General features: G+C 44.4%; 2 protein-coding genes and 1 long non-coding RNA gene across 3 annotated transcripts; all 3 read right to left on the bottom strand.

The window, feature by feature from the left end:
- Positions 1 to 1239: 1239 nt before the first annotated feature.
- On the bottom strand, positions 1240 to 3515 carry LOC309358330 (short neurotoxin SNTX11-like). The gene is made up of 3 exons (XM_081891266.1): positions 3442 to 3515; positions 2580 to 2702; positions 1240 to 1523 (listed from the first exon to the last, which is right to left on the bottom strand). The coding sequence occupies exons 1-3, from the start codon at positions 3491 to 3493 to the stop codon at positions 1384 to 1386; spliced, it is 315 nt and encodes a 104-aa protein (XP_081747392.1). The 5' UTR covers positions 3494 to 3515; the 3' UTR covers positions 1240 to 1383.
- A 2208-nt stretch (positions 3516 to 5723) lies between these two features.
- On the bottom strand, positions 5724 to 10330 carry LOC309357532 (prostate and testis expressed protein 14-like). The gene is made up of 3 exons (XM_081889710.1): positions 10147 to 10330; positions 8822 to 8941; positions 5724 to 5946 (listed from the first exon to the last, which is right to left on the bottom strand). Exons 1-3 carry the CDS (start codon positions 10196 to 10198, stop codon positions 5810 to 5812), a joined length of 309 nt encoding a protein of 102 aa, XP_081745836.1. The 5' UTR covers positions 10199 to 10330; the 3' UTR covers positions 5724 to 5809.
- Positions 10331 to 16758: 6428 nt separating this feature from the next.
- LOC309357401 lies at positions 16759 to 18456 on the bottom strand. Its single transcript, XR_014163114.1, has 3 exons — positions 18360 to 18456; positions 17688 to 17807; positions 16759 to 16980 (listed from the first exon to the last, which is right to left on the bottom strand). It is a non-coding gene; the product is annotated as an uncharacterized lncRNA (long non-coding RNA).
- Positions 18457 to 20457: the final 2001 nt, after the last annotated feature.

The following is a 20457-nucleotide window of genomic DNA, read 5'->3' as shown; positions in this document are numbered from 1 at the left end:
CTTGAGAGCCTAACCTGTGCACACTTCTTCACCATTGTAATTTATGACACAGTGTCATATCGACATAATTACTAGCACTGCATACCCTCCAAGTGTCCTGATTTTCCAGGGACAGTCCCAGAATTGCAAAAGCCACCTTTGCTTCTGATTTGATCATGGAATGTCCCTATTTCCCCCAACAGTGGTGCTGCTGAGCTCGAGAAGGAGAATGAGCCAGTGATTGGCCTGAGTGATGGCCGTAGTGGCAACTTTGGCTGCGAGGGAGCGTACCATTGGGTCTGCATGGCTGCCGCTGCCAACCTCCTCCCTTGGGCAGCCCATAGTACCTGCTGGAGAGTGGGCATGGATGAGGAGAGGATGTGGTCACTGAAGTCCAGCCTCGTGTGATACTCTGGCTCTGAGGGGCTGGCAGAAGGCAGGGCCATCCTGGGTGGGACAAAAGAGGGAGCAGAGTGGAGCGCAAAGAGTATTTCTTTTCTTTTCTTTAATGCTTTGTGCTTCCACATCTAATCTTGCCCCATTCTAAAATTTATTTATTGGTGTGTGTGGTCCCCCCTTTTCGAAATCTAATAAAGAATAAAATAAAATTGAGATTTAAGGGATTTTCTCAGGACAGTGGAGGGCATGTGTGCTTTGTGCCCTTCTTCTGATAATAAATGCTCAGCGGGGGTGGAGGGCAAAAAATGGGAGGGGGGTCAAGGAGGGTCAGTTGTGGGGGAATGGGGAATGAGAAATGTCCCTATTTTCCTCCAATGAATGTTGGAGAATACGGAACTGTAGCAAAAATAGGTTTGTTGCTTGCAGCAAGTTGGGAACAGAGCGGGTTTTTTTTAAAAAAAAAAAGGAAAGGAAAGCCAGAGTCAGACATTAGGGCTCTGCACTAAATTTGGCAGAGGCACAAGTCAAATCAGGCATATTCTGAGGGCTTTGGGCCTACAGGTGAAACAGAATGGACTGGCCACAAATGAGATGTGGCAGGTGGAGGACATCAGGGATGAAGGAGAAGCAGGAAGAATGCAAATCCTGCACATAAAGGAAGTAGGATATTCCTGCCCGTGGCTCCTTTGCAATTTGTTTGTCTTGCATGCATGGGAACTGTTCATGAAGAAGCACTGGCCAGAAACACGTAGGATCAGGTCCTCCAGGATCTGATTCTGCACAATGCTGTGCACTCGCCAAGTTTTTAAAGCCCTTAGTTTTGCTTGTTTTGGAGATGGCTCTGGGCCAAGGAGGATGGACTCTGGGGCAACACAGGGCAACTTGCCCTAATCTGGTGGCCACAGATTGAGGCCACAGCGTGGGTATGAGGATCCCTGCTTGACAGTAGTAGACATCCAGTTGACCTGGCTAATCCATCTTCAACAAAGTTTTATTATTCCTTTATTATTCCTTGACCCAGATGTTGTGATGGTTGCAACGGTCTGTGTTACAGCACAGCATATATTTTTCCAGTCCTGTTTTCCTATACCTGACGGTTTCACACTTCATAGTACAGCCCCGATGCACATTGACAACAGAAAGCCCTGGGAAAGAAAGAGAAAAAGGCACCATGGTTACCTACTATGGCTGCAGCATGGTCACTAACAAGAGCGAAACATTTACTGTATTGTCTTCAGTGCCTGTTAGGGACCATTTTTTAAAGGCAAAACAAACCCAGACATCTAATCCTATTGTGCATATTGTGTGGTTTGATTTAAACCAGGCATAGGCAAACTCGGCCCTCCAGATGTTTTGGGACTACAGTTCCCATTATCTCTGACCACTGGTCCTATTAGCTAGGGATCATGGGAGTTGTAGTCCCAAAACATCTGGAGGGCTGAGTTTGCCTATGCCTGATTTAAAGCAATGTTTTTATTTATGTTGGGTTATATCTACAAGTCCCTTATTTTCAAGGGCAGTCTTGAATTTACAGACGCCATCCCAGTTTTTGATGTTTTCTGGGAATGTCCCACTTTTCTTTGAAGGTAAAGGGACCCCTGACCATTAGGTCCAGTCATGGCCGACTCTGGGGTTACGGCGCTCATCTCGCTTTATTGGCCGAGGGAGCTGGCGTACAGCTTCCGGGTCATGTGGCCAGCATGACTAAGCTGCTTCTGGTGAACCAGAGCAGCGCACAGAAACACCGTTTACCTTCCCGCCGGAGCGGTACCTATTTATCTACTTGAACTTTGACGTGCTTTCAAACTGCTAGGTTGGCAGGAGCAGGGACTGAGCAACGGGAGCTCACCCCGTTGCAGGGATTCGAACCACCGACCTTCTGATCGGCAAATCCTAGGCTCTGTGGTTTAACCCACAGCGCCACCCATGTTCCACTTTTATTTAGGATGTCTCTATTTTCATTGGATAAATGTTGGAGGGTATGGAGTTATGTGACCTCTGAGCCAAGGAGATAAGTAACTATATAACCTTTAGAAGACATCTGAAGGAAGCCCTGTATAGGGAAGTTTTTTTAAATGCTTAATATTTCATTATGTTAAGATTGGAAAAACTGAAAACCTGAGAGAATCAAAAGGTACAGATTCCTCCATCTCTACAAAGGCAAAGACAGTATCTCTAATCATTCCTACTAGGGTACTCACCTTTAGCAATCAGCTGAGTATAGCAGAATTTATATTGCCCAGCCCTGCAAGTTTTTGCAGCATGGATACATGTGTTGTCGGTTTTAACCTTCCGACAGTAATGGCACACAAAACGTCCAGCAGCTAAGAAGAAGAGAAAGGAAGAATATTAAGCAATGGATGAGTTGAGATTGGTCCCAAGACAAACAGGCACCACCATTTTTTTTGGGGGGGGGGATGGAAACAAAGGATGGAGGTGTGAATGACCTATGTAATGAGTATAACAATCATATTAATTAGAGATTTGTGGTATGAATGGAGGAATGAGTGTAGGGCTGTTTTTAGGATGAAGAACACCGCTCTAAAATGGAGTCTTGCTAAGAAGTGGGAAGCATTTGGGAACAAGCTGTCCCTTCCAACTTTCTTGGCAACTGCATGAAAGATTGGTGGACTCATCCAAAACCAGGATTAGGAAGGGAAGCCAGTGTCAATATCTCCCCATTCACAGAGTCACTGTGCTGTTTGACCAGCTTCTGTGGGGAAGTTTGACATTAGCAGCCTTTTAGAAATATTGTTTTATTCAGCTAATTTCATCCATTCACTCAAAATTCACATTTCAAGCAATCCTTTTGCTGTATAGATGGTGTCAGGAGCAAGCTCAATCATATCTATTTCATATGTTTGATAGTGAATGACACCAAATGTAAATCCCATCTCAGTAACAATCCTTCCTCATTAATTTAACAACACTGATAATTTCATTCATTCCTACTGACACCTTTCTTTTCTGAGACTGCCCTTTGGACTGGTTGGTCAAAAAATTAACTAAGCATTTCCAATGCCTTTCATGCTAACAATGCCCACCATATGTTCTAGGACTTACCCATGTCAATGTAGACCAGGGCTAAAAAACCTACTGCAAGAACCTTGTTCATCTTTAGTCCGTTTTTCCAAGAAATGGGGGGGTGAGATGCAAAGGGTGACTCAAAGTCAAATAGAAGCACAGGTGTTATGAAGCCGCAACCTTCCTACCTTGCATGATCAGAAGAAGAACACTTTGGGTGGATTTAATTTACTGCCTGAGGGCCAATGAGTTTATTCTTTGAACCTTATTGGCAGTGAGGACATAGAACAGCTTGGGATTCATTTGTGTGCCTTAGATCTTCAATGTACATGCAGAAGAATACTATGTAAGGTGTCATTCCTGGGGCAGTCCATAAAACCCTGCCTTTGTCCAAGGTGCACTGCAAGTAGGGATTGGCATATATATGGATTTTGGATTCTCTGCATTTCTCATTCTTCCAATTATTAATTCAGTTGTACACATTTCTTCAGAAATTTGTGGACTCTTATTATTATTAAAAAAAAATCCTCATGGAAAACCTTCTCTGTTTTATCACAAATTTATACTGATAGATACTAAGGCTGTGCATGGAGTCCATGATCTGATTTGAGGGCCTGATCCAGTGTTTTTGGAGTCCCTGATCTGACCCAGGACAATCCAAGGACAATTTAAAGCATGCCATTAAAAAGGAAAAAATTCCTTCCAGTAGCACCTTAAAGACCAACTAAGTTAGTTCTTGGTATGAGCGTAAGTGTGCATGCACACTTTTTCAGATATCTGAAGATACCAAGAACTAACTTAGTTGGTCTTTAAGGTGCTACTGGAAGGAATTTTGTTTTGTTTTGACTATGGCAGACCAACCTATCTGTAACTGGAACCATTAAAAAGGGTATGTCTTCCAACCTAAAATTGGAGTGTCGGGAAGGGCATGATGCTTTGGCTATCATCAACAGGATCTCCCCAGAGCGCTTGAAAAATAGTTGCCATTTTGCACTGAATATTGTGGCTGCTCACAACGAAGGGCTTCAACTGCCCATTGACTTTGTGGGGGCCCAGCCCCATAAATATATTATGGCCCCCTGGAGTTGGCTCCAGTGGCTGGAAGGTAGGCATTCTGGCACGATAATGCTGACAATCGCCAGAGCACTAGACCGGTGTGTTGGCACAATCCTCCTGATTTGCTTCAAAGTGAGTGTCTTTCGGTCTGGCTCTCTGGCATGATGACTCACACCAGATTGCCAGACAAAAAAATAGGACATTCCAGGATCCAAACAGAAGTGGGGATTGTCTTCTGTGATCCGGGTTGTCTCGCTTAAAATGGGACACTTGCCGGTTATGAAAGTGTGGGATGCAACAGGAGATCTGGGGCCTAGTGCAAAATATCTAGGGGCCTGCCTGCTGCCATCCAAGCCTGCTGCTGCCTTCTCCAAGTCTCCAGCTTTCATATTTTCAAGACAATGTGTGTTGTAGGGTTTAGTGCACAGGGATGTGGCTTGCAAGGGAGCACCTAGCAGAATTTCACCACCTGTTTTCATGTCTCCTTCCTCTGTCCCTCCCATCCATAAGTTTAATTAAGGTGTTTTAAAAAAAACACAAACCCAAATTGAATATTTGCCCCATCCCCCAAATTGATCCAGGACCAGACCTGGGGTGGGGCAGGTAGTCCCTGGTATGTTCAAAAGGATTTGAAAGCAAAGAGACAGGTATATCGATTTATGTTCATCTAACAATTCAGTAAAAGGTGCTTGAAAATGCATATCATACCCAATAACATTTACTAGGGTAGGAGTTGTCAGTTAAGTGCCCACTGTGGTACACACAGAGACCTGCCGAATCCTTCTCTGCCATTTGCTAGACCTGAAGTTAGGCTTGATGAAAGCATTCTGTTAAAGCCAATGGAATGGCTTGTGCTGTGTTGGTTGGTGGTGGTGGACAGGTCAGAAATATCCACTCATGGTAGGCCTTTTATTAGCCCATCTAATTCTAAGGGGCTGTGACAGAGTCCAAGAAAAAATCTCTAGATGACTACAAGATGTCAATGTAGGAGGGCATGTAGAGAGATGGGGGGCATTCCAGTGCAGTATGTAAATATTCTTCCAGGAAAGTCTCCCTATATTTGTCTTTTATCTTTCCACATGAGTTGAGATGGGTCCTGAGATGATGGGCTCATATGCACATCCACTCGTCCCATGACTTTATGGCTTTACTAGAAGAGACAAGAACATTGTCGGTTCACTACTCACAGCAACGTATTTCAAGCAAGTAGTCAAAAGCCAGAAACTTTAGAAACCTCTCGATTTCACAGACTCACCCTCAATAGCTAGGAATGCGCACATTTATTTATTTATTTGTCCAGAAGTTATGCAAATTGCAAAAGTCTTCCACACATCACAACAGCTCTTCTTCATCATACGTTCCAGAGATCCAGATCGTTGCACAATTCGTATCCACAGCACAACATATGTTCTTCATAGCTGTTTTTCATGATCTTGAAGGTATGACAGTCGCTGTTGCAGCCTCGGTCCACACTTATAACTTTGCCATCTGTGGAGTGATGTGACAGAGAAAAATGCATCATGGACCCTGGGCAGATCTACACTCATGGTTTTTAACGCTAAGAATGAGTTAAGGAATGGTTCTGACAACCATTTAGCCATATGACATTCTGCTCTTTAATGGTGTCTGCAGAGCAACTAGGAACCAGGAACCAGAGACAGCAGGGAGGAAGAACAAGAGAACATTTCCTGTTTTGACATTGTAGAATGATATTTCTAATATCGTTCTAATAACGTTTAAAAGGTGAGTGTAGATCCAGCCCCCCTCTCCCCATCCCTACTAGCAATTTAGAAGCTGATCTGCCATGTATGTCTGCTCCATCCCTGAAGTAATATTGAGAAAACACACCAGATATTGCCAAGCATGTTATCCACACACCCAGCTCACATTAAGAGGGTTGAACACCACCATTTCATCCTGTAGTTCCCACACAGCTGATTTCCTGCTTCAATAAGTTCTCCTGCCTCCCAAAAAGCATCTGTTTGTCACCCATCAGATATTTCGGTGGCCTTGTAGTCTCCAATACAGAGGTGGGTAATCTCAGGCTCAGGGGCCAAATGTAGCCCTCCTAAACTCCCTCTCTCTCTGGCCCTTGGGACCCTGCACAGGCCACAATCCCTTTGTAGCCACACCCTATTTCTTCAGGCCACACCTCCTTCTGCCCTTGCTTTGCATTCTCCTTGAGTGAATGTTTTCACCTCGCTGCAAATGTATCATTGAAGCCTGATAATAATTCCTTCTTGCCTGAATGGAGAATAGAGAGAGAAAAACGTTTGATCATAGATGTAGAAAGAAGTCTGATGTGCAAAGGGAAATGTATGTGCGTTGCTCCACCCACCACTGGAGCATGGCCCCCAGAAGTTTTCCCAAATAGGCTGAGAAAGATTCCCCAAGTCTGCTCTAATAGGTGGCCCAGTTTCAAAAAATAATAATTTAAAATGGCTCTGGTGGTGGCTGGAATATGGTTGCTTGCCTAGTATTTATTACACCTGCATGTCAAGTGTGTGACAGCACCTACTATAGCTTCCACCAAAAGAGATGGACGAACAGGAGAAGACAGTATGGCAAGGCAAAATCACACACTTGACCTTTGATGGTTCTGGCACTGTTGCTTACTGGAAGTTAGAAGGGAGAGGGAGGTGGCAGTGAGATGGGTGCAGGAATGCCAGATCACCTTCCCCTCACCAGTGGGGAAGTCAGAAGAAGGCTGCATGGTGTATGAGCCATGTTAAGTGCAGCTTGCAGGAAAGAAAAAAGGAGGGAGATGCGCTCCTCTGAGTTACACTTAAATGGCAAGCAGTGGCCAGGCAAGGCAAGAAGGGAAGTACAGTTGTACCTTGGTTGATGAACATCTTGTGAGTCGAACGTTTTGGCTCCTGAACACCGCAAACCCGGAAGTGAGTGTTCCGGTTTGCGAACGTTCTTTGGAACCTGAATGTCCAATGCCGCTTCCATGGCTTCTGATTGGCTGCAGGAAGGGCCTGCAGCCACTCAGAAGCTCCACATTGGTTCCAGAGGTGGAGCTAGCCGCTCCGGCACCTGGAGCGGTGCACATGCTGTGCACTCGAGGACGGGGCCATGGGGGCAGGGTGAGCATGCCCATAGGAGGCCGCTTCCTGGGGGGCGGGAGGAGCCGCACCGCTTTGCCAGCAGCCTTCCTCCCTTCCCTATTCCTTTTGACAGCTCTGGGGAAGCTCTCCGCTCCCCAGAAGCAGCCTGGGAGCAGGGGGCAACGGGGCGCCACCTGCCCATGACTCCCAAGCCTCCTCCAAGCTGTCAGAACAAAGAGGGAAGGGGGGAAGGTCTCTGGCAAGGCAGTGCAGCTCCGCCCCTTCCCCCAGTGGCTCGGGGTACGCTTGGGAGTCGCGGGCGGGCAGCACACCAAATGTCACCCCCCTCAGTGATGACCCGGGGCAGACTGCCCCCAACGGCCCCTTCCTCCACCCCTGTTTGGTTCCCGAACGTTTTGGAAGTCGAACGGACTTCCAGAATGGATTCTGCTCTACTTTTGAGGTACCACTGTAATCATAATTGGAGGGTGAAGCAATCAGGGAGAAAGAATTTGAGTCAGCACCACCATTTACTGCACAAGAAAGGAGTTTGTGGGGCAAGGGCCCTCACCTTTTAGCTGCTTCACCAAGCTCTGGATGCTGTGTCTGTGATTTCTTGTTTTTCAGATCCTGCTCTTTGGCCAGCCTCCCTTCCTTGCTGCTGCACCTGACATGCCAGCTGCTCTTGCTCTCACTCTCCCACTTCTGCCAGCACAAACCCTTGCTCTCCTCCTGCCCCCCAAGACCCACCATTTGCCCGCGCAAGTTCTGCCTGCCCACGGCTCCGCAGCTGGGACAAAAAGGTGGTGGTGGGGGGAATGAAGTACCTTAAAGGACCAGTGAAGGAAGAGGGAGATGGAAGGGAGGGGATGATAACTTCCAATGCAGGGAAAAAATTGCATCTCGTATTAAATCAATATGGGACACAGCAATTTGCTTTGAAAAAAGGGACGATTCCATATTTTAAGGGATGGGTGGCAACCTTATATACTGGACAATTTACACATCATACTGTTTCATTAATTGTTCTGTGTGACTTCCCCAGGGCTACCACATTACTGCAGTTTGGAGGGGCTACATTGCAGCAAAAGTGAGACATAAAAGCCCACAGCATAAAACATTAAGAGCAGAAGGTTATAAGAGCTTCATAAACACAAATCACCAAGAAAGCATGGTGAAAAGGATGTCAGGAGGGGCTCTTAGCCTCTTCGATAGCCTCTTGGTACTGGACAGTGGGATTTAGACTAAACAAGCAAAGGAACAAATCATCCCTCTGCCACTCTCAAACATTAAACTGTTCCTACTGGACTCACGTTGAATAGTCATTCGTGTGAAGCAGTATCTGTCATTTCCTGCATCGCAAATTTCTTGGATGGTCGAACAACTATTATCATACTCAACATTTGGACAGTAGAGGCACCAGAGGGCTTCAGCTTGGCAGGGAGAATGAAAAGAGGAGAAGAAAATGTTAAGCAAATGATTGATTAGAGAGTGGCTTCCAGGAAGTGAATGGTATATAGCTAAACTCTCTTTGAATAGCAAGACATGCAATTGTGGATGAAACCATGAAAAGGTAACCTCAGTGGTTGGGACAGGGATGAAGGACACATTTGAGGAGTGGAGTGGTGCCCATCTGAAGGCAGCCCTGTTTAGGGAAGCTTTTGATGTTTGATGCATTACTGTATTTTAATATTTTAATATTTTGTTGGAAGACACCCAGAGTGGCTGGGGAAGCCCAGCCAGATGGGTGGGGTATAAATAAATTACTACTACTACTACTACTATTAGAACCTCTTGCTCCATTCATATTGTTACCTAAAGCCTCGGTTTTTTTAATTTACTGCTCATATAGTTGCCCCATTATAGGACTTCCATTGGCAGTTCACAAAGCCGATAGAGCAAGCAAGTGCCGAACAAGTGCCAGAACAAACTATTTACAATTCAGTATATAACAATAGGGAACTTTAAGAAACTTATTTATAAAATCAAAACACAATTAAAACACAGTGTAAAAAAATTAATTAAAACTGTGAGACCCAGACTGTAAAGCATGCTATTTTAAAAGCCTGGGGAGCCACAAAGATGGTATCCCGGAGATGGTGGGAAGGCCACTACCTTTGGGAAAGCCAGTGCCACAACCAAGGAGGCCCTCTTCCTTTTGAAGGAAGGGCTGTAGTCAAGTGGTAGAGCATCTGCTTTGTAGTTCTACTCTGTAATGTTTTGTTGAGAGCCAGTGTGGTGTTGTGGTTAAGAGCAGTAGATTCGTAATCTGGGGAACCGGGTTCGCGTCTCCGCTCCTCCACATGCAGCTGCTGGGTGAACTTGGGCTAGTCACACTTCTCTGAAGTCTCTCAGCCTCACTCACTTCACAGAGTGTTTGTTGTGGGGGAGGAAGGGAAAGGAGAATGTTAGCCGCTTTGAGACTCCTTCAGGTAGTGATAAAGCGGGATATCAAATCCAAACTCTTCTTCTTCTTCTTGACTCTGAGACTTACCCAGTGCTATTTTTCTAGAAACAGAGGTGCCCGAATTCATGATGAACACCTCCCTCATTCTCTTAGAATGGCAATAGCGCCCACCTGAGAGATGTCAGAACTGAGTTCTGGAGAGTTCTACCTGAAGAAAAACCCTGGACTTACCTGAATCAAGGTAGAGAAGGGCTAGGAAGCCTATTATCAGAACTTTGTTCATCCTTAGTTTCCTTCTTTCAAGCCAAAGGAGGGAGAGAAGCCAAGTTAAATAAAAGGAGACAAGGAGAAAAATTGCAAGCTTCCTACACTGGGTGATGGTAAGAACAGAGTGGGTGATTCTAACATTGCACCTGGGTCCTGGTGAGTTTATTAGAAGCAAGTTGGCAGTGAGGGTGTAGAACATCTAGAGGCTCACGGACATTTGCGAAGTTTTTTGCTGATAAAATTGCTCAAATTTGTAAGGAGTAGCAGGGTAGCAGGGTCAGAGTAGGAGGGGGTTGGCTCTGCACGCTTCTTCTGGGGTGCAGGGCCTTTCCTTTGCCCTCAGGGCCCTACTTACCTGGAGCCATGCTAAGAAAATGCACCCTCCTCCCCATAATAATCTTCAGGTTGGAGAAGAGCATGCAAATATAAAAATCTCAACATGAGCTTTGTGCTTGAATTTCATGGATGGTGGCTCCTCTCCAGTGGCGTAGCATGGGTTGTCAGCACCCGGGGCAAGGCAAGTAATTTGCGCCCCCTAACCCGTGGATTTGCACCCCCTAACCCTAACCCCCAGATGTTGCACCCGGTGCGGCCGGCCCCCCCTGCACCCCCCACGCTACGCCACTGCTCCTCCCGCTTTCCCCCTTTCTGCCATTTATCTTAATTGCAAGAGATGTACCTGATTAAATGAGTGCATCAGTACAGGACATGCTCAAAAGGAATCACAAGTACAATCATGTCAAGATTGCTTTTGCAATGCTTTGTTAATGTTATGTATATGCACTTGTTAAGCTGTGTGTGTAGGGGAAGCAGTCAGAGATGCCATTTGTGTTAGGGAACTTAGAAGGGCAGCAAATCATAGATCCTCTAAACCAGATACACTCCAGATGCGTTGGCCTACAATTCCCATCAAATCTACTCATTGCTTGTGGTAGCTGGGGCATCTTTGAGTTTCATTCTCCCTCCCACAAAAAAAGCTCAACAACTTTTGTGAATCTTACTTCTAGAAATATGGCAACCCTAACTAATGGGAATATGTTTTTGTAAATTACTTTGAGGGTTTTTCTTTCTTTCTTTCTCTCAATCAAGCAGTATATAAATTAATAGTCCAAAAATAGTGCAAAAGCAAAACGCAAACTCTCTCTCCTCCCTCTCTCTGTATCACAAAGGGGCTTTAGTGATAGTTACTGCAATTTCATGGAAGGGACCCTGATAATAATCTAATCCAACTCCCTGTGATGCAGGAATGTACAGCTATCCCATATGGAGATAAAATAAAAAAGATCTCCAGCTCTACTGGAACTTCTGGGTATTCTGTGGTATTTGGTTATCTTTTTTTCCCTTTAGTATTTTACTGCCTTGGTCTTATCTTGTAAGTCATCTTGTTATTTTGTACGAAAGCTGCTCTATAAATGTTTAAAAGCATCAGTCCAATCAATCTCACCACAGTGGTGAAAACTGACCAGGTGGTCTTTGTGTCTGCTTGGTTTTCTTTCTAGGTGCTCACTGTTGATGGTCAGCTTCAAGTCCCAGTTTCTCCCTTCTTATGCTCCACAATCCTTAAACTGGATTTAGTCTGGACAGCTCTGGATGTAGAGACTGCTCTTCAGATAAAGAACCCCCTTCTGTAAAGTGGGACACATCAACCTCCCCACTGAAACACTACAATGGGGTGCAGCTGGTGAAATATTGTGCCCAGTATACAGTGGTGCCCCGCAAGACGAATGCCTCGCAAGACGGAAAACTCGCTAGACGAAAGGGTTTTCCGTTTTTTGAGCTGCTTCGCAAGACGAATTTCCCTATGGGCTTGCTTCGCAAGGCGAAAACGTCTTGCAAGTTTGTTTCCTTTTTCTTAACACCATTAATACAGTTGCGACTTACTTTGAGGAGCAACTCATAGAACGCAGTGTACATGTAGCCTTTTTTGAGGTTTTTAAAGACTTTGGTGATTTTTGAAGCTTTTCCAAAACTTCTTTTGCAGCCATTTGGTAAGTTAAGCTTTTAAAACTTTTTTGGGGGGGGTTGGATTTTGGGTTGGGGTGTTTGGAATTCAAGGACTTGGTGTTGGGGAGGGGTTTGCAAGAATCTGGAAGCTTGTTTTTTTTTCTGCATTTTTATGATTTTCTGTGACCATTGGGCCACTTTGCTGTTTTTTAAAAAAAATTCTGGATTTGAATTTCTGTGTGCTGGGTGGCTGGGGGAACAGTTGGGAGGGGTTTGCAAGAATCTGGAAGCTTGTGTTTTTCCCCCTGCATTTTTATGATTTTCTGTGACCATTGGGCCACTCTGCTTTTTTTAAAAAAAATTCTGGGTTTGAATTTTGAAATGCTCTTTACAGTATGTGTGACTTTAAAGAGCACTTAATAAACTCTTGTTGTACCAAATTTGGCTTTGTTTGGACTTTTTTTGACCATAGGAACGCATTAATTGATTTTCAATGCATTCCTATGGGATTTTGTGCTTCGCAAGACGAAAAATTCGCTAGATGAAAAAATTCATGGAACGAATTAATTTCGTCTTGCGAGGCACCACTGTAATTATAATAATATAATATCTGGCTTCCAGCAGAATATTAAAATACAATGATTCATCAAATATTAAAAGCTTCCCTAATTCTCAAGGTAGAAGGCATTCCCTTCTAAAGAAATGGTTCCAACCCACCCACCCAACACAGAAAAAGTGGGGACAGCGTAATTTCTGTAGGATTTCAGCATACAGATGGGGGGAGGGGCGTGAATCAACAGAATGTAGCTCCTTTCAAAATCTGACAGCTAGGCAGGAAGGGATTGCCATAGGTCCAAAATGTCCCTGACAGAGCCAACTACTTTTGTGTCCGGATTTTTGAAACATGGCAACCCTACATTTCCCCAACAGATTGAGATTTATTTATTTTTTAGCCATTACAAGGCAGAAGTGTTTTAGTGTGAATTCCTCTTAATATACACAATTGCCCTCAATTTTCTCCAATATAATACATTTTTGTCATGAAGTCTCTACCCAGGACCATGGCTATCAAATAATCTATGGCCTGAGAAAGTGTCAGGGAGGGAACTGTTATTATGATGACTATTTTATTACTGGGCTGTCTGTCAGTATGTTTTGTATTATGTTTTTTATCACTGATGTTCCGTAATGTGTTTTTAATGTTGTACATTGGCCTGGAATCTTCTGATAGAGGGAAGTATATAAATGGAATGAACAACAACAACAACAACAACAACAACAACAACATATGCATTTATAGCCACACTTTCCACTAATGTATGCATTTTTGTATAGATTATTTGGTTGGAGGGCTGTGTTAAAAATTCCACATGTGTGAGGGCAAGTAATAGTGACCATTTCTCAAAAGAAATCACTCCATATCTAATAAAGCTATTATTTCCCCCCCTTTAATTTAACAATGCATCTCATTCACAGCTTTCTCTTCTGCTCTTTTCCAGTCTGGATGATGGAGTGATCAAAGTTAACTAAGTGAATTCCAACCTAATAATCCCTTCTAAAATGTTTTGCTATTACAGTGGTACCTCAGGTTACAGATGCTTCAGGTTACAGATGCTTCAGGTTACAGACTCCGCTTACCCAGAAATAGTACCTCGGGTTAAGAACTTTGCTTCAGGATGAGAACAGAAATCGTGCTCTGGCGGTGCGGCGGCAGCAGGAGGCCCTATTAGCTAAAGTGGTACCTCAGGTTAAGAACAGTTTCAGGTTAAGAACAGACCTCCAGAAGGAATTAAGTTCTTAACCCGAGGTACCACTGTATTGTATATGAAAACACATACACACCTGCATTGTAACAAGTCTAACTAGCTCAGTACTGCCAATACTGATTGACAGCAGTTTTCGAGAAATTCAGGGTAGGGTGTCTCTCAGCCATACCTGGAAATGCCAGGAATTGACCCTGAGACCTTCTGCATGCCAAGCAGATGCTCTACCACAGAACTATGGGTCCTCCCTCCCTCTTGCCCCAGGGATTTGTACCTGTATCAAAGTACAGCACAGCTATGAAACCTATTGCCAGAACTCTGCTCATCTTCCGTTACTTCTTCCAAGAGACCATGTGGAGAGAAGCAGAGGGTCTCAAAGTCAAATATAAGCAGGTATGGGGAAATAAAGAGCTTCCTATAAATGATTCTGTTAAACAACAACAACAACCCCAGAAAACCCCAGTCTGGACAGATTTCATTTTGCATGCACAGTCGATGAAGGGAATGAAAAACAGGTAGACACTCATGTGCTTTTGGCAGGTGTGTTGTGTGGTTGGGGAAGAATGATGTAGGCGAGGCCATTTGCCCTGCATTGGCTTTCAACCCATAATGTAAAAGAGTGGGAACTTCAGCTATCATAGCCTCTTTTGACACCCACCACTGCTATGCGAAGCAATAAAAATAGGTATAAAAACAAGTGTTTGTCCCCATGACAAGCACACATTTGGAAACGCAATGCCATTACATCTGCAGAGGTATCAGATTAGCTATTAGTACACACTGTGGCAATCAAGCATTTGCTGTCACTGAATCAGGCCAAGGACTCATCTGCACCCTTTTACCAGTCAAGACTTTCCTAGAAGAACAATTGGGACTGTCGTTTCTTAAAGGCACTTAAGAGTTTGTATACCACTCACAGGGCTTTACTTCCCAGAGTGGTTTAACAATCCATCCCTCTCCAAGGAAACTCTGGGAATTTTAGCTGAGCGAGGTTAATATGTATGTTTGATGTTTTATTATGGGGACGCAGGTGGCATTGTGGTCTAAACCACTGAGCCTCTTGGGCTTGCTGATAGGCAGGTTGGTGGTTCGAATCCCCTTAATGGAATGAGCTCCCATCGCTCTGTCCCAGCTTCTGCCAACCTAGCAGTTGGAAAACATGCCAGTGCAAGTAGATAAACAGGTATTGCTGTGGCAAGAAAGTAAACAGTGTTTCCGTGCACTCTGGTTTCCGTCACGGTCTCCCGTTGCTCCAGAAGCGGTTTAGTCATGTTTGCCACATGACTCGGAAAGCTGTCTGTGGACAAACGCCAGCTCCCTCAGCCTGAAAGCGAGATGAGCGCAACAACCCCATAGTTGCCTTTGACTGAACTTAACCATCCAGGGGTCCTTTTTATTATGTTTCTGTATATGTTGGAAGCCACCCAGAGTGGCTGGGGAAACCCAGTCAGAAGGGCTGGGGAAGAAATAATAAAATTCTTATTATTAATAATATTGGTCTCTTAACAACTCCCAACACTCACATCAACTTGAGTAGCACAGTGCTTATAATGTTGGACCAAGCCACCATATATTAGGTTCTTAATACCCATTCAGCAATGACAGACTCTCAAAGTGTATTTTCCAGGGATTTCCCTGATTTAGAGAAGCCTTCACAGTTTTGGATTTGAAGCCCGAAATGTCCCACTTTTCCTTAGGATGTCCCTTTTTTCAATGGAGAAATGTTGGAGGGTATGAAGTTATCTGACCCCAGAGCCGTCTGAAGGTAATCCTGTATAGGGAAGGTTTTTTTCAAAAATGTTCCATGTTTTATTGTGTTTTTATATATGTTGGAAGCTGCCCAGAGTGGCTGGGGCAACCCAGTAAGATGTGTGGGGTATAAATGGTAAAATTATTGTTATGGAACAGAACATCCCTATATTCAGTGAAGAAATGTTGGAGGGTATGCAATGATACTCGCTAGGTTAATACAGTGGTACCTCGCAAGACGAATGCCTCGCAAGACAAAAAACTCGCTAGACGAAAGGTTTTTCCGTTTTCGATTTGCCTCGCAAGACGAATTTCCCCTATGGGCTTGCTTCGCAAGACGAAAACGGCTCGCGACGTCTAAAAACAAATACATGTTTTGTTTATAAAGTTAATTTATTTTCCCTTCAGTTTTTGAACTGCTCTTTACAGTATGTGTGACTTTAAAGAGCAGTTAATAAACTGTTGTTGTACCAAATTTGGCTTTGTTTAGACCTTTTTTGACCATAGGAACGCATTAATTGATTTTCAATGCATTCCTATGGGATTTCGTGCTTCGCAAGACGAAAAATTCGCTAGACGACAAAAATTGCGGAACGAATTAATTTCGTCTTGCGGGGCACCACTGTACAGGCCATTTACTACCTCTCAGTCTAACCTTCCTCACAGAAGAAAATGAGAACCATGTTCGCCTCCCAGAGCTCCTTTGACAAAGGGCAAGATATAAAGAAATACAGTGGTACCTCAGGTTAAGTACTTAATTCGTTCCGGAGGTCCGTTCTTAACCTGAAACTGTTCTTAACCTGAAGCACCACTAATGGGGCCTCCTGCTGCCGCCGCGCCACCAGAGCATGATTTCTGTTCTCATCCTGAAACAAAATTCTTAACCTGGGGTACTATTTCTGGGTTAGCGGAGTCTGTAACCTGAAGCGTATGTAACCTGAGGTACCACTGTAATAAATATCAGTTCCGTAGTGAGACAATCAACAAAGTTTCAGTGGTTGCCATTATATGGCCCAATTAGTCATAAGAGCTGTCCTCAACCTGATGCCCACCAAATGTTTTTGACAACAACACCAGCACATGACAAAGAATAGCAAGAGGACTATCTGTCGTGTGGCACAATTTATTAACAGAACTGTTCAAAAGCCAGAGGGGGTGAAAGTCCACCTGGTTCCACCAACCGATTCTCAAGAAACAGTCATTCATTATTGGTTAGTCCAGAAGTTGTGATTGTTGCAAAGATCGTTCACACAACACAGCGAAGTCTGCGACATCTTTTTCCCCTTATGTACAAAGCTGATGCACTTGTTAGTGCAACCCCGGTCCACATGTACAAAACCTGCTTTAAAGGGGGGAAAACCACAATTTTTACATTTAGGAAAATTCAGCCATTTGCAGAGGATACATTCCTTCCCGCTCCTTAGGGGGTGGGAGCAGAAAGGGAAACAAAGGTTATTTCAGGCTTATTGGAATGTAGCCTTAAAAATCTTTTTCAAATTCGTTGACCATTTCTGTTCATCAGCAGAGGTTTAGCTGAGTGAGGTGGCATGGCAGATTTAGCCAGCATGCTTTTCAATGACCTCGGTTTATAACTTTCTGTCTTCCACCTGGTAGCTGTCATTTTACCACCAACTCACAAAAGCCTTGACCTATGGCATGCACAGGGTGTGTGATTGCGTCCGAAACTATAATTCCGCATATTCTGCATGATTATGCAAAGCCTATGCTTAATGAAAGTCAAGGAAAGGAAATCTATCTGACAAATGTTGGGAAGTATGTAGGATTGCCGGAATTGCCTTTGCAGATTTCCTATAAAATATAAGAATGCATTTCACAATCTCATATCAGTTGTGTTTTATCATGGCACATGGATGCAGTAATGTGCACACATTACCTGGCAATTTTTAAAAATCTGATACAGCTGTCAAACACCCAGGAGCCCTGTCACCAGATGTCTGACATTCCTAGAGATATGGGCTTCCTGCCTTGACAGCAGTCATAAAGGTTATGTTGTGCTCTGGAAGAGTAACACTTGCCCCCTGAACTTACGTCCATTAAGTTGACGAGTAAAGCAAAATTCCCAAGGTCCAGTGGTGCATTGCTTTTCAGGAACCATACATCCGTTGCTACTTGAAACATTTGGACATTCGAGGCATCTAAAATTTCGAGCTGGACCAGATAGAGAGGAGAACAGTCAGAATAGGCCATGGCCATATAAAGTTTGAAAAGCAAACCATCCAACTAGATCAATGGCAGGGTGAGCTCCCTCAATAAGATGTGCAGAAGAGTTTTGTGTGTTTTTAAAATGAGTGTGACTGCTTCTAAAAACTTCAGATGGCAAGCAACATCCTAAAAGAGGTACACTCTCTTTTCTCTCTCACAGGAAGGATGTCTATTCTAAGGCAAGACTACAATGCATACACCACCTGAGAACAAAGCAACTATGCTTCTTGCTTAAAAGCTGCCTAAATGTACAGCCAGGAGTCGTGATGACTTTTCAAAACAATAACAACAGATCACTTTTTAATGCAACTATTTGCACCTTTAATTCTGACAGTTTCACTTATTTCTCAAGAATGAATGGTCTAATAAATCAAGTTTTTCTCTCAGAGACTTTTGTCCTGACAGCTCCCCTAGAAAGGGGTTTTGTTCTTGCCTTGGGCTAGATGATCATCGGTGTCCCTTCCAACTGTACAATTCTATGAATCCTCTGTGGCTTACCTGTAACACAGCAGAACAGGACTAAGAATCCTATTGCTTGGCTATTTCTCATCTTGACCCAACCTTTCCTGTGGAAGATGTTCTTCTTCCATCCCAATGCAGGAGGCAGCTTTTCAAGAATTCCTCCCAGGAGGGAGGGACGGACTCCTGTCACATGGTCTTTATTAGCTAGTAGGCTCAGGGGAGGGGTTTCCTGTAAAAGGTGCCCCTTCTTCAAACTCTTCCTTCTTCCTCACTCCTCTTATCAAAGGAGTTTCTCTGAGCTGGTTAGGTTTGGATTAGGTCAAAGCTCAGGCCTCTTTTCCAACTTGGCCCCTGGCACACAATTTTGAGGGGATGCAACAAGGCGCCCCATGGCAGGCTCCTGCAGAGAGGCCAGATCTGCAGGACACAAGCCGCACCCAGGCCAGGCCCTTAGAGGTGGGTGGTGCCACCATCTCCTTCTCCTCATGGCCAGTGAAGGGACACCTGCATGTGCCCCACCCCCTGGGGATGGGGAGCGAGGGGGACGGTGCCACACCATCCGAGGGCACCAGTGGCACCAGCACCACCATGTCTTTCCTCCACTGGGCACCAGCACATGAGGAAGCTGCAGAGGCAATTTCCTTGGCGCCAGCCCAGTGCCGCCAAACTGACCAGTCCACTAAAGGGGAACAACATTTGCCCTGTCCCGGCCGCCAACAATCTATGATATACCACTGCCTTTGGTGGTGACTATGTTTGTGTGTCAGTGCCTTGTCACCATGCCTTGTCACCATGATCTTTAGTACTGAATTGGAGCAAATGTCAATCAGGTTTTCTCCAGATGAAGCTGTGCTCTGATTTATTGCTAAAGAGCAGGGAAGTTTTTAATGTTTGGTTTTTTACTGTGCTTTATGTTTTTAATTTGTTGGAAGCCGCCCAGAGTGCATGGGGAACCATATGGGAGGCATATAAATAATAAATTATCATCACCATCGTCATCATCATCACCACCATCACCATCATCTGTAAAGAAGATCCCTGGTGACTAACCAGCTTCCCAGCAACAAGCAGACTCCCTTCAGTTCAATATAGTTTTTATTTCAAAACAAACATTCTGAGCTGAGCTTCATACTCCTCCAAGCAACAATAGATACCCTAATCTTAATCCAAGTTCTGCTTCCAGTAGGATCTACGCCAGAACCTTGTGTGTCTGCCCCTCCCCTTTCGCTCCTCCTTAAAGGTAAAGGGACCCCTGACCGTTAGGTCCTGTCACGGACAACTCTGGGGTTGCAGTGCTCATCTCGCTTTATTGGTCAAGGGAGCCGGCGTACAGCTTCCGGGTCATGTGGCCAGCATGACTAAGCTGCTTCTGGCAAAACAGAGCAGCGCACGGAAACGCCATTTACCTTCCCACCGGAGTGGTACCTATTTATCTACTTGCACTATGATGTGCTTTCGAACTGCTAGGTTGGCAGGAGCAGGGACCGAGCAATGGGAGTTTACCCTGTCATGGGGATTTGAACTGCAGACCTACTGATCAGCAAGCCCTAGGCTCTGTGGTTTAGACCAAAGTGCCACCTGCATCCCTTTCACTCCTCCTTAAGGCATTGCAAAAGCCGAGTCGAACATTTTGGTTCCTGAACGCCGCAAACCCAGAATTGAGTGTTCTGGTTTGTGAACGTTCTTCGAAACCCAAACGTCTGGCGCAGCTTCCGATTGGCTACAGGAGCTTCCTGCAGCCAATTGGAAGTTGCGCCTTGGTTTCCGAATGTTTTAGAAGTCAAATGGACTTCTGGAATGGATTCTGTTCAACTTCCAAGGTACCACTGTATATACATTTTTTGCAAAGTATTGCTCCCTAATCAAATGCATTTTGTGTGCTTTTTTCACTATCACATGCATTTCAATGCACATTTTAGTTTATTATATGCATGTTTGTGCAAATTACTTAGCTGGATAACTGCTTTGCCAAATTCAGAGAAGTGTGATTTTTTATGGAGGAAGGCTGTGTTACAGTTCATGTGTTGTTTTAGAAAGTGTGTGAATATACTCTGGTTTCTCTTCGGATAGTATAAAACTTTCTCCTTTTAGAAAGTGTGAATTACATTGTTTCCCCATTAAATGCAATGTGAAT

Source organism: Podarcis melisellensis (assembly GCF_964234715.1).
Source record: "Podarcis melisellensis genome assembly, chromosome: 15".
In the NCBI taxonomy this organism is placed as follows: Eukaryota; Metazoa; Chordata; class Lepidosauria; order Squamata; family Lacertidae; genus Podarcis; species Podarcis melisellensis.
This window is presented reverse-complemented; position numbering and strand designations above follow the sequence as displayed.